The following is an 18318-nucleotide window of genomic DNA, read 5'->3' as shown; positions in this document are numbered from 1 at the left end:
TGTTTTCAAAATAATTGCAGAAGATGATCTGATTTTTGTGATTTAATAACTCGTTATCTGCAAAGTCGCATAGATTTATATGAGGTTTTTTTCCCTGCTGTTGGAGGCAATGAAACACAAAAACTTGAAATAGTTGTTTTTTCTTTTTTTTTAAAGTGAAAGAAAATAAGGGTCGCAACTCAAGAAGGGCAAACTCTGTAGTGTGGAAGAACATGGGATAATTCTGGCTGGAAGGGATCGTTGGAGGCCATCTAGTCCAACCTCCCCCTCAAAGCAGAGCTGGCCGTGAGCCTGTGATACCTATATCCAAGAGCGTATGTAATTATGGAATGTTTGAGTATTACATGATCTTTTTCTGTACTGTCTGCATTTAATCTGGTGCAACTTTCTAGTTTACATTGAGGGATATGACTCATAAGGCTGTCATTTATATTCTTTTATGTTGTAAAATGTACTCTACAAAAGACTTCAGCTGATTTTTCTCAAGATTTGGATTCTGTGCAATCAGAAGTCAGGCCAGGACCAGGACAACCTCCAAGTGTAGCAAGTATCTTCTTGGCCTGTGTTCTGGGATTATATGTAAAAAACATAAATATTTATATTTTTCCTTAGCACCAACAGTGCCTTCATTGTAGGCATTTTTTTTCCTGCAAAGATTTAGTAAGTTTAATAGTTACTATGGAATGCTTACAAATGTGTCCTTTCTGCAAAGAATTGAAATAGTTTTCTTTTTTTCCTTCTACTGGCATTTGGAAAGCAGAAAAAAGCGACTACTACAACAGAATTTTATTAATGATTTACACTGGTTCCAGCTGTGACCATGTGATTAGTCCTTCACTCAGCAACAATGGGTATTTTCTTTCTGCTTTTATTTAATTTCCAAGAATGTGTCATCTGTTACATAAACTGCTGCCAGTGTACCCCATGTAAACTGGTATTTTTTATTTCCCTGAAGCGTAAGATGAATACCCACCCATATCCTTCTGGAAATACTGTTTTAAATGAATTGGGAATTTTATTGACTATCTCTGATTCAGCATGCCAAAATCATAAAACTTAAAATATTTGTTAAATTCACTAGACTGTGGGATGCGTTGTTCCCTGGTAGTTCAAAAGATAGATTATTTTCACTTTTACATTTCTATCTTAATATTTTATTACAGCAATACAATGTGTTATAGAGGTGGACAAGCCTGCAGATTGAAATGTGGATAGTCCAGATTGTTCCTTTCCCTCGACCATATGGTGTAGTTCTAAAAGCCTTTTGTACGCTGTCTGTTCAGTTAATTGTAAACTCGGTCTTTAACGTACCTTAAAAAATGAGATAAATGTGAACTAGAAGTCAGCATATCCTCTGGTAAGTAAAGTTTGCTAAAATATATCTAAATTCACAGTCCTGGTCTCTTGGTAGATTTTCTTTCTGGGTGAATTTGAAAGTCTTTCAACATTTCTTGGTAACAAATATATGTGCGTGCGGAGGGACAGGTTTTTCCATTTCCTCCTTGGGAAGGAGGGAAGATTTGAGTATGTAATGAACGTTTCATAATATTTTTGCTTGGCAGACAGCTCTGCCAGTGGGTGATGTGCAGGAACATCGAAGGTTTCTGACAGATGGATGGTAGGACTGCTAATACACCTACACACGTTTTGGCGTCTGATGTTCCCAGTGTTTCTGTGATGCCTGAGAAGCTTGTGCTCACACTTTGGTCTGATGTTGCCCGGTGCTGGGCTTTAGAAAAGCAGAACCCATCTTGCTCAATTTTGATTTTCATATGCAACAGAGAAGGTAGTTTATTATAGTCCTCACAAAGGAAAGCACTTATTATGGAGGCAAGCATTTTTTTGTGTAATAAAGAGTTAAAAATTAATTGTTAGAGTTTCAGAAGCCATTTTATTTTCTGTTGTCTCAACATAAGAAGCTATTTGGGAAAAGTGACTGTTTTCAATGGAGATAGGCTTGATACATCTACAGAGGAAAAAAGAACAGAGTAGGAGCCTGTCACTGAAACTGTTCTTCTGTGGGTCCCAACTGGGTTTTCAGTATTGGAGAGTGCTTGCTCATTAGCAGCAGTTTCTGTTGTAGGCAAGGCTCACATCTTTGTGACTTTGGGGATTAAAAATTCACTATAATAAAAAAAAAAAAAAAGCCAAAACATTGTAAATCAAGCAAGAAGTAAATGACAGTAGTGGAGAGTGAGGCTAATGTGCTGTGAGAGGCCTCTCATAACGAAACTTCCTGACCTGTACTGCGTATCTGAAGTTTTCAAAGGATTTCAGATAGTCCTTCTATCACCAGCTGAATGCAAAGGAATGGGTAACCTTAGGGGATATTAGAAAGGAAAAAATGCAACTTCTTTTTTCCTGCAGTAAACTGTTGACCTTTGTCAAGCATGCAGAAATGGAGAGAGCTTCAGCAAGAGTCTTCTCAAAATGGAAACAAATAGTAACCAATAGCCAATAGAGCCTCTATTTCTTCCCATTAGTTACTATGCTTATTATGAAATGGTGTAAAAGTCATGAATTTTAGTATGATGGTGACTAAATAGCAAAAAGCTATTGGAGAACCATGATTTTCTTATGCTGGCTTTTTGTACTCCTAAGCATGTGGGATAAAATACTTGGCTTAGTAGGTTCTTCTGAAACTTCACCGTTGTGGAATGATGAAAAAGGAACAGACTGGGAAGCAGATACAGATCCTGCTCAGCTGAAGCATGATGGGGGGGGGGTGCTGTATACACTGACCAGTCTATATGATGGAATGAGTGGCATCTTACTTCCATTCCATGCTTTTTTGGCTGTAGTGTGAAATCGGTTGGAGCAAGAAAGCATCTGTGGGCAGAACTCTTGCTTCTTGCAATCCAAGTAGTTCAGAAGCTTTGAAATGCAAGAAACCACACGTAATGCTTGAAGAATCCAGCTGTAATTTTGAGAGCTGAAAGAGAAAGCAGTGACTGAACATTTGTTGCAGCTTCCATGTGATGAGAGCAGTTCTCAAAGCCTGCGAGTTGCCACTTGCAGAGAGTATATGAATACCAAAGCTACCTATTTTTACTGTACACTGGCTCACTTCATTAGAACAGACAGTGCAAACAAGATGTGCTAACTTGTATGGTTCTAAAAAAAAGACCTAATTTAACTTTTCATGCTGGTTCTAAAATGTGCGAAATAAAAAAGCCATAGAAAATTGTATATCTTCAAGAAAAATATAACAATATTTTGGTAAAAAAAAAATATTTAATCTCCTTGTATTATAATGGCTGTTTCTTTAACTTTAGTGGTGTGCATGTCCATTCAGAAAGTTATTAATGATGCCAGCTTAGTTTGTAAGACTGCAGATTTGTTAGATCTGTGAAAATACACAAAATTGGTTTGCTAATTTTGAGGATTGCAGCTTTTTCAGCAAGTCCCTTCACAGAAAAAAAATCAGCAATTTTTAAAGTGAGGTTGGACTCTTGTGCTTCTTGGACTAAATGAGAGCATCTCTGAAGTAGTTTTACTTGGGTGGGACAGTGTGGATCGTAGTGGTACAGAGAACTTCCTAGAGATGCAGAAGATGTGTTCGGTGTCTCAACTTGTAGTGCTTACAGAAGAGGACATGGACAGAAAGTAGGAGTGTAGGAGACCAAAGATTGAAACAGTTAGGCTTAGAGGAGCAAGTACAAATAGGTGTAGAAGAGTGTTAATAGACTTAAAGTATTCATGAGCAGGGGCTGGAAAGGAGGGAAAAAGAACAGAAGATTGGGGAGGCTTTGGAAAAGAGCATGTGGAGTAGAGGTGATCAAAAAATGGATGAGGCTTTGGCAACGTGTTAAAAGTTGTTCCTTTTTTCTGATGGGGAGTTGAGATATACCAAGCAAGTCTAGTGAAAATGAGAAAAATGGGATGAAATGAGCCTGAAGTCTAACTGGGAGGGTGGAAAAATTCAGAGGTGAAGAGGAAAACTTTGCATTTGATGTGGTAAGATGGAGGAGGAAGAAAGAGATTGTTTGTAAAGGTTTTTGGGACATTTTGAGTGGAGAAGAATTGACATGCAGGGAAGTGAGACCAGAGATTAAGCAAGGAAAAGAAGGCAAGGGAGCCCTGAAGCTCTTCTGGAACAGCGAAGAAAGGGGTGTATTGAAACTGGTGATTTCCTAATGAGGAATGAAGCATGGTGGGGAAAGAGAAGAACACTTGAGATTGTAGAGCTAGCAGATAGGACACATGGTGGACATGTCCATACATAGGAAAAAGTTGGTAGCGAGGGTAGTTTGAGACAGGGAACTTCAGGACCTGTCTCATCAAGGTAGTAGTTGATATGCTGTGAGTCTCCTTTGTAGATTTTATTGCGTCATTGAAAAAGTTTAAAGAAGAAAAAAAGCTGATGTAGGACTAAGTAATCAGAAAAGAAGGTGAGATAATTAGAAAAGAAGGTAAAAGAATAGGAAGCAAAATAGAAGATGTTAAGAAATGTACATGAAAAGAGGAAATGGGGGATTCAGTCATCTGAGAAAACATTCATATGGTTTCAGGAAGTGGGGATTTTCCTTTTGAAGATGGAATTCATCAGCTAATCAGATGAAAAATATTAATAGAGGATACAAAATTTTGTCTTATTTTCATTTTTAAAAAAAGATTAAATAATGAAAGTACAATCTGGGTTAAATATTTATCTGTATTCTTACAAGGATCCACGCTAATGAAAATTAACACTATTGTTCAGAACATTTTTTCACGTGTGGCAAAATGGCAAGTAAATTCCTGCTGGTTTAAAAGAGAATGTGCACTGGGGTGGCTGGAAGTAGGGACACAGGATTCACTGCTCCTTTCTTCTGCCTTTGGCTTTACTATAAAACTACTGTGGGAAAACTCTGCAAATCACAATTTTTAATTCAAGTTTTTTCATCTGTAAAGTAGAGATAACAATACCTACATACCTCACAGGAGTGTTGTGAGGTTTAATGAATGTTTGTTAAGCTCTTCAGCAGTTTTAGATGAAAGTGGATAAATGAATCCTCTTCTTTTTAATAATGGGAAAACACCAGGCAGAAGATGTAGCATGATTTTGGGGTTGGAGAGAGGAGATAGAACGGTTACGTTTTGTTGTTTAAAGCATATTTTTAAAAAAGCAATTGAAAATGTTTGGTTAGAAGTTATATAATTAGGTTTATTTATCAAATACAAGCATTTTTTTTACAATTAGTTTGTAATTTGAATGCGTACATAGATCTTGTGTTTTTTTTCCCTCTAAAGATAGTTTAGGACTTCTTTGACTTCAAGAAGTTGAGTAATTCATCTACATTCCCGTTTTGCCTCTGTTTCAAGATGAATTCTTTGTAGTCTACCTACATATACAAACCCAAACCAAGTTATTTCTATGTCGTCAAACTCTGTGTCGGGGTTTCCGGAGGTGCTGAAGTGCTGTATTTAGAGGGTGTAGACTTTGGAATAATAAGTCAGCAGGCAACAATAGTAGTAACAAATACATGAAATTCTGTGTGTGTACGAATATATGTCTACAGTATAATTCAAGCAACCCAGTAATATGGTCAGGAGAAAATTTTTGAGAAAATTGTTGACAGAAGTAATCAAGTGAACTCGTGTTGAGCGATAAGAAAGTCAGTGGGGGGATTTTGTCGCTGAGCCTTGTTTCTGAAGCTTTTTTCCTATTCGAATAGGAAATAGTCAAAATAACCTTTCTACTTATAGTCAAAGGAAATGCTGTGTGTACTCACCAGCCAGTTTCTTAGAATCGACTGTGTCTGTAGACGCAAACGTAGTGGTGTGTCAGCAGCATCACAGGTGTCATTATACGTGTCAGCAGTATGTAAGTGGTATTTGTAAATAAGCACAAACATGTGAAATGGTCGATGTCTGTTAGTCAGCCGTTGCGCACCTTCCGTACGCCGAAGCCTAGCGCTTGGTTGAGTAGCTCATGTGAGTTGAATGTCTACTAAATATCAAGTGGTGTTACACAGCTTGAAAAGAAAACCAGCTTTAAAGAAAACGGCAGACTTATTTTCTAAGTCATTCTGTTAATGCCCAAGAAATGCTTCCCTGAGTGTTAAGAAACCAGCTGTCTATAGACTCTAGGAAATATCATTTATGGATCTCTCTTGTCCATACTCATTCAGAGCTTCAGTGGGAAGGCAGAGTGCTGCAGCTCTGAAGAGTAGCTTGAATCAGCTTGCATGAATATTGCCCTCTCCACGGATATTGGTATGCAAAACAGATTTTGTTCATCGTGGTGCATTTCAATGCACCTCACAAATGGATTCTTAACCACTTTGAAACGAACAGACAGAGTTTGGATTAGGCTCTCTTCAGAGGAAACGGGCTAATGTGTGATTGATGTAGATAAGGTGGAAATAAGTCCTTTTCTGTTCTCAAAGCATTTGTTTGGTACTGCTTACAGGGTACCCTGTTTGCACTGTTTTCCACTATATATGTTCTCTGGAGGCAACTTAAGCTGTGCAAGCACAGCAACAAGCTGTTGTCATACTGAACATCCAGTTCCTTCCCTCCCTCCACCTTCCCCTCTCTCTTAATTATCTTTTAATTATATCTCCAGTATTCAAACTGGGAGAGTGAAGTGTCTTCCAGAGCTATTTCTGCTTTAAATGTGGGGCTAAACCAGTTTCATGTAGCACCTTCAGGTATCTACATCTCACTGATCTTTGGGGGACCAACCTCTGCTTAAACAGTGATGGGAAGATGAGCTCTGAAAAGATTCAGAAAGACCTGAATCACCCTGCAGTAAGATAAGAGCTGTGTAACACCTCCCTTAGATCCAGATCCATTTTATGAAAGTAGTTTTTGAAAATATCGACATAAATAGATAAGTGAAGATAGGTTTAACGTTATCTCTGTAAGCAAAGCACTTGTTTGCCTGTTTTTCCTAAAAATAGCCAAGTGTTCAGAGCCACCACCACAGCACAGCAAAAATGCACCAGTAACTTCACTGGATCATAGAGTAACTTCCAATATACCACCAATAAAATTCACTTAGATAAAGGAAACTTCTGGGGCCTAAGTTTTCTTTGCGTCGTTGCAGACTTCTAAGACTTCATTGCTCAGCAGAGTGTATTTGTTACCTTTACTGGAAGAAGGGGCAGGTATTAAGGGCAGAAGTTTATGAAGGCGAAAATGGTTCACACCTTCCCTTTTTCTTTTGTCAGCTGGAAGGAAACACTAAAACTCTTTACCTGAATTCACTGGAATTGTAGCAAAGACAGAAACAGTTAAAAATTGCATCTTTATATTTTCAGTTTTAAAATTCTAATGTACATAAATGATTCTGTTTCACCTTAACAGTTTCTGTTGTGTGGCTTGGTTAATAGGCAGGAAGGTTTCCTGATCCTAGTCCTACTGTTTGGTGTGTTTGGGTTGAAAGCCTTCACACCAAAAGCCTTCACAGCTTTCATCTAGAGCAACAGCGAGCGCTGCAGATTTTGCAGGAGTACTGGCAAGTTGGCGTTATTTCTGCTGAGCAGTTGCTAAGACTGTTTTGAGACCTGATGAGTACCTGGTGTGTTTTCTCAATGTCTTAAGCGCCACAATTGACTATTTGTACATTAAAAAAAAAAACATAATGAAAAATAATATCAAAGGTTGTAGCTGTAGCATTGCTTGGAGGCTGATTGCATGTGGCAGGCTCTCTGATATAACCACTGCCTTTATTTTAAAGGTATTTCCAAGCTGTGCATATGCTGCTCCCAGGTCTCCCAGAGCTGCTTACAGCTGCTGTGAGTGCTTAACTGATGGTGTTGCCAAAAAATTTCCCAGTGGCCAGAATAACTGCACAACCCTTCAATCTTTTGTAAGAGTCAGAACAGATCTTTAGCTTGCTGCTGAAACTTGTGATATTTGTGACTTTGAAATGAAGAAGTGGGAATACTGAGCACAGACTTTGCATGCATGAGGTGTAAAAGGTTTCTCGTGTTGGCTTGTAATGGTATTTCTGGCATTTCATCGTATCAGCGATGTCAGTAAGAGCACCTACTAATAGCCAGCTAAACTTTAAGTAGTTAGGATCTTCTAGTAATGACCTTAAAATAGTTTCTTCAGCTCTGAGCTCTGCAGCAAAGATGTTTTTTTCTGCACCCCAGTGGTCATTATAAACCACACTTAATGTTCTTAACGTTGTACCAGTTTGCAGGAGGAGCATGCGAGGTTCTGCAGGTTCTCTGGTGGTTCAAGTTCAAGTAGCTGATGAGTGACAGCATCGTTTTGGTTTCGATGAACATGATATTTGATAAGGGTTTTCAGAATTTAGGAGGAAAGTTTTGTGAGCATGGCCACTTGACTCAGGGTAAATGCTTTTCAGACTCTTCTTTTTTTTTTTTTTTGATAGGTAGAGAAGTGATTCTCAAGTGACACTAAAGCTGAAATCTTAAGTAAGTTTTACTAATATCTTCATGATTTATAATGAAGTAAAATAAAAAAAAGGTCTGTTTCTAACTCTCTTCATTAGAGACTACAATACAGATCATGTGCTATAGTCGGATATTGTTGCATGCAGCAAAAGCAAAGTTTTTAAGGCGCAGGCTTTCTGATGGTGGTCATTTTAACGACCCTTTTCTAATATTACCCATCTGATAATCTTCAAGGAAAAAATTTACATCTTGATGTCCTCTGTGCATGTCCTTGCTTTGCTGTTATCTGTAGCGGTGCTAAAAAGGGCCATGCTCCTCTCATGTCTGTTAGGGTCTCCCCCAAACATTAATATTTATTCTTTTTGCAGTATCTGTTTTTAAAACATCAGCTCAAAACCTAAACTGGGGAGGAGGTGGACCCCTTAACTTTTGCATACTTGCAAAGTTAAATAAAATGTATGAATAAGCTTTTTTTTATTGCTTTAAGCAAATCCTTGGAAGTATTTTACAGGCTCTGCAGACAACAGGGTGGAAACACCTGGTGAAAGTCATTAGATTTGCTGTTCTTGGGTCAGCAGAGATGTTGGGGAACACTTGCAGTGAGCTGTCAGAAAGCACTTTGGCCATATTCTAGAGCCTTTAATATTGCTATAGCCCTTTCAGAGCGCTTAGTCAAAACTTTATAGGGAAATTATTTACAGGAAACATGAAGCTGCACAGCTAAATCAAATTGGCAGCTCTCATTGTGCTAGATTTGTAAATTGATGTGGATAACACGTCTTCTGTATGTCAAGTTGGAAATAGGATGTAAATATTCTTAAAATGGAAAACTGTTTAGTGCCATATGAAGTCCTTGTTCAGTGTTGTGTGATGTTTACTATTGAATCTGAGAGCTTTCGAGTGGTTTCTGACAGAGATAAGATGATGCTGACTGGACAGAAGTTAATGAGATCTATTTAGGACAAGAGGGCATAGCCTCAAGCTTCGCCAGGGGAGGTTCAGGTTGGACATTAGGAAGCATTTCTTCTCAGAAAGGGTCATTAGCCATTGGAAGGGGCTGCCCAGGGAGGTGGTGGAGTCACCATCTCTGGAGGGGCTTAAGAAAAGACTGGACATGGCACTTAGTGGTGACAGGTGGTGTCAGGGCAATGGTTGGACTCAATGATCCCAGAGGTCTCTTCCAACCTGGTTGATTCTGTGAAGCATTGGTTCAGATCTCTACTGAGAAGACAAGAGTTGGGCAAGTGGAAGACCAAAAATGTTTTTCATCTGTTGAATTCTAGTACTTAATAGTTAAAATTAAGGACTTTTTTGTGCAGGTAACTTTGCAACCTTGAAGTTACTTTATGAATGGCGAGACTGTCTTATCCAAACTGCTGTAGGGATCTAATACTTTGATGTTGCTTAAACTTAAACGAAAACCTGATGATTTAGTCTCTTCACTTGGTGAAGTGTTTCATAGCTTGGCAAAATCCTCATGATTATCACTTTAAATTGCTTGTATTGCAGGTCTTTAGGTGCATAACATGGCAGATACATTTGGCACCCCTTTTGAAGTCCATTTTCTATCATGATTGAGTTTCATTTTGAAGTAACCTTACTGGCATGTGTTGTCAAGTTCACATATCTGTCCCTCAGTAATACTCCTCTGTGTGGGACTCCTCCCGGATTTCACAGTTCAACTTGATCTGACAGTAGATCTCATCCCATTCTTTTTGTTGACTCAAGGTGTGACTGAAGATGCAGATCCTTTCATCACATATTCAAATGGATAGTTTCTGAATGTAAAATAAATCTGGCTTGTGCCCACTCAAAAGTTGCTGCCAAACATCTCAGGCTACCAAGCCTAATGTTTAAATTAATGCTTAAATTAACCCTTGCAATTCCAGCTTTTGTACAAGAGGAGGGTTTTAAGTGCCAAATCCCAGATTTCCATGATAGGAGAATGATTTGCTATTCCTCATTTAAGGTTTTACTACTTCAAATATGCTGTAGAACACAAACCAACTTTTTGATGTAGGGTGATTCTATTACCTCATGGAGCAACTAATGATGGCTTCTAACAAGTGTGTTGTGTTTTAATCAATTAGCTAATAGGAACTATAGACTTAAGTCTTTCAAATAAAATTAGTTAAAATATTTACAAGTAATTTTTTTTCAAGTGTACATCTATGTCCTTAAACTGGCTGTGAATGCAGGTTGTACTGCTTACCTTTCTCTACAGAAACCAGTCTGAAGCCCAGAATGTGTGGAACACATTTCTCATCATATTCCTAATAAATTGGAGGAATTTCAAAATGCCAGCCCATTATTACCAGACTAGTCCTTTTTCTGTAATAGGGAACTAGCAACTAATATGTCTCCTGTCAAGTTTAATAATAGCGCTACATCTCCCATTACTACACCTATTAGTTCCCTATCCACTCGGAGATATTCTAAATCAAGTATCGTTCATCTATTTAAACCTAATGTAAGCCTTGAAGTTCATCAATATTATCAAATTTATAGTAATAGGTACAGTACTGGAAAAGATGAGTCTCGTAAACCATCTTGAGCCTTCTAGCACTGTAAACACAGTCCAAATAAGTTGGATAAAACCAGCATACCATTAAACAACATTAGCAGTCTCTGTTAAAGTAAGTTATCATTATTCCAGGCTTTTGAATTACATGGCAAATGGGAGCTTATAATTAACTGTTAAATCAGAATAACTAATTTTCTATGAAATACAGTTGCTAACCTTGCACTTTCAGGTTATGGTCTCGCATTAGAGCTGTACTAAATTTTTTTTTCCAAAAAATCCCGTTACTGGCTGAAGAGCTGCCCAAAATAATGTTAGAACTTTTTGTGAAGATAATTGATTGCTTAATATCTACAGCTCTGCAGCATACTCGTGTCGACTTCTGTAAATCTATTGGGACCATTAAAGGGATGAGGCAGAGGCACAAACTCTGTGGAAGAGTAATTCAGTTTGGTGATGGGTAGTTGTGGCTGTAGTTGTTTCTCTGGCAGAGCATGGCCCTGGTTCTCCATCACACCTCTTCTTCGTCTTTTCCCCTTCTCTTTTGGCTTAGAAATCAAGAAAACTTTCTCCTAATTAAATATTAAAAATATTTACTTTGCCTTTGTTAATATGAACTCGCAAAAATAGTTTACAGACTATTTGGTATCCCTGTTACCCTGTTCTGAGTAGTCCTTAGTCCCATGTGTACCACTTGGTAGGTCCATTAGGGACATACTAACCAAGTTGTGTTTTGTAGTTGCTGTTCACAATGTACTGGGAATCAGGAGATCAGTCAGTGAAATTTCCCTGGAAATATGTCTTTTGAGTGCTGTGCTCCAAAGGGGGATGTGTGCTTCGCCACCGAGGCAGCGGGGCTGTACGTGGTTTTGAGTTAACCATAAATGTGATACACAGATGTTTTTCTCCACTGGAAAAAAAAAAAAGCAATAATTTATTCAATATAGATTAAGATCTTCAAAGGTGTTTATTGAGGATGGCTGAAGTATAGACGCAAAGTATTTATGACAATCTTAGATTATGTCAGAAAAGAAGGTGAAAAGAAAATTCTAAGGATTAATTTTTCTTTTCTATAGCTGAAAGAAGCCAAATTTAAATTTCAGCAAGGAATGATGGTCATTAGTGCCTTTGCCTAGATAAAATAACAATTTAAATACTGAGTTTTAAAATGCAAACACTGCATATGCATTAACAACTTTTTCATGAGGATTTATAGCGATATTGTTTACTTAGCATGCGCAGGAGAACGTGCAGATTTTACAGCATGTTGCTTTTTAAATGTGTAAACTCCAAAAGGAACCATTACAGCCTCTTGTGTCAGGGTGTCTCTGGATTAATGACCGTGGGACATCTTTAAACTGTAGAGTTCAATTCCTGCTGTTGCATTTCAGGGTTGAAAGCACAGATGTAAGAACTGAACCTGGCGATCCTCGCAGTCTGCTTTTTAGTTGAGATCAAACCAATTCTTTAAAATTTTTGTTTTTAATTCTAATTGCATCATCTCAAGCGCTGCTGTACTCCTCACCTATATGGGATGCACGCCTGCCTCGCACTGGTGTGTGAGCGTTTTGAGGAGCGTAATTCTGAGAATGAGGAAAAAAAATTAATAATTGCATATTTTAGTGTATTACAGGCAGTTGGGTTTTCAATATGTCTTTCCAATACATCTTAAAATAGTCCATAGAGGAATAACTTAGCAGTTTTTTAAGCAAGTATTTCTAATAAGTATAATAAATAAGTCTTAACTAAAAGGGATTTTGAGGCAGAGTTCCCAGATGGGCACATCCTGAGACCACTGTGATTTCTGCCATTTTTTCCATTCACTCTGTTGTTATTTCTGGCTGGGAGTTGATTGTCAATATAACAAAGACAGTCTTTGCAAACATATATGTGGATAGTAAGCAAAGTGAAATTAAATGTAGTATTTTAGTGTTCGGTGAAACAGAAGCAGGCAGTGCAATCCATGCTGGTTTCGGTGCAGACAGCGTTCAGCCCCCTCGATGCCTGCAGGTAATACTGGTTTTTGGCATTCTGTAGGTGTTTGCAACTCTCAGGTTGTGTGGATGGGGCAGACTGTGGTTTATGGGTGTCACCAGTAAATTAATATTAGTGCTGATGCAGACGTCCAAATAAAGGTGAGTGATTTTGGTTTACCGCATTCTCAAAAGAAGCAGAGAATTTCTTGCTTTTTCCAGTTGATTTATATAAAAGATAAATTAAGCGGCGTTCTCGCTTCATGCACTTACACAGTTTAGGAATGACAAACCTTAGAGCCGGTACTTTTGGGTGATCTAAATACGAGTTAAACCTTGGTCAAACATTAGAATGTGATTTGTGTTTAAGGTAGAGCTCTGGGGTTTCGGTGAGTCACTGTCGTGAGTGGGAGGGTAACGCAGGCTTTCAGTCTGGGTTTGTGTGTGTGTATGTGCCGCATCCTCGCTTCGGATGGGTGCGTGTTGTGGGGCTGGGGGGGAGACGGGGCAGAGCAGGGAAGGTGAAGACCCTGTAACAGTCCTCTGGAAAACCCCGTTTTGTCAGGACGTGAAAAGTTTTTGCCTGTATTGGGCATTAGGGTGTGTTTATCTGAAATCATCAAAGGTTTTAAGGATGTTTGTGTCCACAGTGCATACCTGGTGGCTTTTGTAGTCGGTTGAGTTATAAGATACTGAAGCACGTGTGCTCTGGATACGGTGGTGGAATAAATTTCTCATATGTGTGGGACTGTGACCGTTGAAACAATCATTACTGAAACCATGTACCTTATTTCCTGTAACTAATAGCAGCTCTCTACCTATGGAATATATTAACAGTTATTCCTTTGGGTTTGGATTGTTGCTCAGCTATTCTGTTGGACAGATATTTAAACATGGTCTGTAGTTTATGTTGTCTGAATACATCAGTGAAGGGAGCTGATACGAGCTGTGCTGGTGTTTGTGAAACCACACTCCTGTTTATAAGGCAGAGTGATTGTGTGTTCTTTAATAAATCATGGAAAATGATGAGTTTTCTCTACCTAGGTTGGTTAACAAAAATACTTTAGTGGGTGTTCACCTAGAATTTAAAAAGAAGCCATGGTTTCTGTGGCTAGTTAAAAAGTTAATTCTTCTGTGCCATTAAAGTATTTATTTATTACTCTGTATAGTACTCAGAATTTCTTTTAAAGAAAATTACTGGGTCAAACAGCAGTGGCCCATTTAGGGTCTCCATCAGTTGCTTTTTATGCAACGTGCTCCTGAAGCAAATGACCCAAGTTCTGGATGAACGTCGCTGTGAGATGCTGGCTTTGAGACAGCACCTACCTACCTCCCTAAACTTCTCATTCTTCAATATACACTGTATTAGTCACAGTGTTTTTGACACTGTTACCACTTGGAAGGATTTTCTTATTTCAGATAGTTTCTTATTAATGTATATGCTAAAGAATGTGCTGCTGCATTTGGTGTAGGCAGAGTAACAGATTTTCAGAGCAAAAGGTGCCGCAGCCCTGCGGATGGGCTTGAGGAACACCCAGGATCGCCGGCTCCGGAGAGGAAGCGCTGTAATGAGAACGGGGAAGCGGTTCTGTTTTTCTAATATTCGTTGTTTTCTTTGAAATGGGGAAAAGAATACCTGGAGTGATTTATATTTAATTGAGGATTGCATTCCATCAGATACGGTGAATGTTCTCAGGCCATTTATCAGCTGTGTCTTTTCAAGACCTCTGAGGAGTACATGGTACATATTTACCTTAACTTGGCTAGGTCAAGGGAAATAAAGCAAAAATAATAGATGTTATTTTTGTACGTGAACAAAACTGGAAGTCATGTGGGTGAAATATGAGGTAAATGCCTGTGTCCTACCTCCTCTGTGCCTTTTTAAATGCAAGAAATTATTAGTTACACATAATATAATTTCCTTTGCGTTATCAGTGTATCTTTTTAAAACAGAAGATTTATTGGCTTTTTCATTGTTCCAGCTGAGTCAATCCCTGAAGTCAGTGTGACATATATTGTGCTGCTGTTAATCTTTAGTAGTTACATATTTAAGTAGCATCTTGTAAAAAAAAAAAAAAACCAAAAAAAAAACCCCAAAAAACAAAAACAAACCAACCCCCCCCCAAAAACCCACCAAAAACACAAAACAAAAACCCCACAAAAAAACAAACAACTCAAAAAAAAAAAACCCAAACCAAATAAAAAAACCAACCAAAACAAGAACAAAACATGCCATTGTTGCTCCATATATAATGTTTTTTTCTAAATTGAATTTGTTGTGTATTGCTGGTAATGTGTAAAGATAATATGACACTAGAATCCCACAAGTGCTAGCGAGGATTTTAGTGAGCAGTACCTAAATTTTGGGAGAGCGAGAGTCTTGTAAAAAAGCCTTTGAGCTTCAGATAGTCTCTGAAAAATGTGTCACTGCTGGTTTTCACCCGTGTGCGCTGCTGCCGTGGGGTCTGCGAGTGTTACTGTGAAGAATTAGGCAGCCAGAACTGTCTAACACCCACTCCACGATGCGTCCCCAATTTCAACCCAGTTTCCCAATGTAAATAGCCACAGGGAGTTTATTGCATGGCAATATTTGTGTAATATTTGCATAATGCGTTTTTATTAATAGATCTAAAGGTAGGATAAAGGCAGAATAACCTAAATGTCAGGATCTGTAAGCAAGAAGGAAACCCGAGAACTGAAAAAGCCTCTTCCCGTCAGCACGTACAGTCATTCTCCATCCCCAGGAGGGACGTACAGTGAGAACTGTTGCAAAATAAACCCAAAGAGCACATTGTCGATTCAGCTAAACCTAGCGATAAAACCGGTTTCAGAACTAGTCTGACGAAGTGCAATTTGATCAGATATTTCATGAACGAATTACTTTATTACTGATACTGCTAATGATTTGTAAATTAACTGCAGCTCATTCTCCCCGAGTGACTGACTCGGTGGCATTTACCAACTTTTCACGTACCCCTTTTTTTAGGGGCTGAATTTGCAAAGCGCTTCCCTCTGGTCCTTTGAGTTAAATTTTTGGCGACATTTGATGACAAGTGTAGCATGATTAATTACAAATTGTTCTTTAGGTGAATAGTGCGTATTCTAAACCACAGCTTGTGTTTTTATAGCAGTTATTACCCTGCAGGCTCCAGAAGGGCTTTGGAGTACAGAGTATGATTTCGGTTACATCATTGTAAATTCAGAAAACGTCAGTGATCTCAAAAGTGTGATTTTTTTTGAAATTAGGTCAGTGCAAAAGAGATCAGAATCTGCTTTGCTACCTGAAAAGAAGCAAGCTCCAAAACAGAGTGAAGTCTTTGCTTCCAGAAGGCTGTAATTTTTCTTTTGAAAGGAACATATTTGTCCAAAAAAATAATTTATTTGAAACAGGATGGGGGAGTGAATAGTAGAGCAAATTATAACCTGAATCCAAGCTGGATTATGGCAAGAAAATCCGAACACGGAATACTTTTCCTCTTGCTGATTGATCTGTGATGACCCAGGAGATCTTCATTGCCATTTCAACTTGCACCATGATGTGCCAATGACTCAAAGCTGTCTAGAGGTTTCTTATATTTTGTTTCCCAATTAAATTTATTCAGTGTTTGGATTTTCCTTGCTGGCTAGTTGATGTTTTGATAGCTATAGTACACTTGTAAGGTGTTTTTTTATTTGTTTTCTACCCTCTGATTACAGAATACATAATTTTTTTTAACCTGCACTTGAATTTAACTAAATTTCAAGGTTGAGATGATGATTGAAATTTTCTGGAGAGTATGTAGTTCTCTGAATTCTCACTTCTTGTCACCAGCGGCTTTGAGAAGATGCGGATTACAGTCTGAAACCTCTAGAAATTACAGGTCAGGAAATGGATGTACAGTCCTGCAATATAGAGCATCAAACACGAAGCCTGAGCAAATAAGTTTAACAGAGTCCTCCCTTGTTAGGGCACGTTGATAAGGAAACCATCAGAGAAGCAATCATGGATGGGGAATACCTTTCAGGGTTTTGTTTTCAGCTTTTGTATGCGATGGTTTTGCTCGAAGCATCTGAAAAGCAGCTTTTCAGTGCCCCAGGTCTGTGACTCATGAAAGGGATGAGCAACAGTCACAGGTTTTTCATCTTTCCCTTCGTTTTGGGCAGCACGTTTTGCATCCTGTTTGTGAGCAGCTCTGTGGCTTCTTGGCTGAGAGCTTCCTTAAGCCATTTTGGAGTACTCAAAAAAAACAACAAAAAAAAAAATATAATGTGGTTTACATCTTGTGTAGGGTCTGAGCGTGTTGCTCAGGTGACGATCCCAGCTTCCAGTCATGCAGGAGAGAGTCCTGGGGTGATGTTCAACCTGCACCTCCCCAGGCTGCTCTCTGGCTTTGTCACCCAAATTACCATTCTTAACTGGTGAGACTGAAGTGTGTTTGAATTGTTCTTTAGTTTTATCTACTGCCGGGTAAAGGGGGGAAACCTGTGGAAAAATGAATAAACTACTTCCTAACCTATGGAAGAATTGCATGTATTTAAGAGTGAGTGTGTAAAGTAAAGCTGCTTTTAAATATCTGATTGAAAACAGAACAATAAATTCAAAATACAGTATTTTTTTAAGTCCTGCACATTTTGATTCATTTAAAAATTACAAATGGTATCTTTTAATGGTTGAAACTAACAGGTGTGATAATTTTGCCATCATAATTGCTAAGTAGCCTTTTCTGAAGTAAACTCATTAATATAATATGAAGGATAAATTTCACAGGGAAAAATGAAGACACTGTAAGGCCTTGCAATATGCTTCTACTTTTTCCAGTATCATTTTCCTAAATAAAAAAATAAGATGTGTTTCTAAAGTTAAATATTTCTCTGTTGTCATTTTCAGAATCCAGACAGTTCTGAAGATGAGTGTTCTTCTCATTGAAGCCTTTTATGGTGGTTCCCACAAACAGCTGATGGATCTTCTCCAGGAAGAGCTGCAAGATGACTGTGTCCTCTGTACACTCCCTGCCAAGAAGTGGCATTGGAAAGCACGGACTGCTGCTCTTTATTTCATGCAAACAGTGCCAATGAGTACTAATTACAGGTAACCCAGGAACTGAATAATTTCTAAGCTCAAATACCTCCAGTATCTGAAGGGGGCCTACAGGAAAGCAGGAGAGGGGCTTTTCAAGCAGTGACAGGACGAGGGGGAATGGTTTTAAACTGAAAGAGGGGAGATTTAGATTAGATATTAGGAAGAAATTCTTTACTGTGAGGGTGGTGAGACACTGGCCCAGGTTGCCCAGAGAAGTTGTGGGTGCCCCCTCCCTGGCAGTGTTTAAGGCTAGGTTGGATGGGGCTTGGAGCAACCTGGTTTAGAGGAAAGGTGTCCCTGCCTGTGTCAGGGGGGTTGGAACTGGATGGTCTTTAAGGTCCCTTCCAACCCAAACTACCCTATGATGAAATTACAGGGAGGCCTTCAACCAAGTCTCTTGAGCTGAATCTT

At 38.6% G+C, this 18318-nt stretch overlaps 1 protein-coding gene across 19 annotated transcripts in view; it reads left to right on the top strand.

The window, feature by feature from the left end:
- Window positions 1–18318, top strand: part of GTDC1 (glycosyltransferase like domain containing 1) — a 217474-nt gene that overhangs the window by 43131 nt on the left and 156025 nt on the right. For all 19 annotated transcript variants that reach the window (XM_068407984.1, XM_068407976.1, XM_068407983.1 and 16 more), the window contains one exon: window positions 17716–17916. In XM_068407984.1, the coding sequence (XP_068264085.1) occupies window positions 17735–17916 (182 nt within the window). In that variant the 5' untranslated portion in view covers window positions 17716–17734. The remainder of the gene's footprint in view (window positions 1–17715; window positions 17917–18318) is intronic.

The sequence above is a fragment of the Nyctibius grandis genome, chromosome 9 (genome assembly GCF_013368605.1).
Source record: "Nyctibius grandis isolate bNycGra1 chromosome 9, bNycGra1.pri, whole genome shotgun sequence".
Lineage (NCBI taxonomy): Eukaryota > Metazoa > Chordata > Aves > Nyctibiiformes > Nyctibiidae > Nyctibius > Nyctibius grandis.
This window is presented reverse-complemented; position numbering and strand designations above follow the sequence as displayed.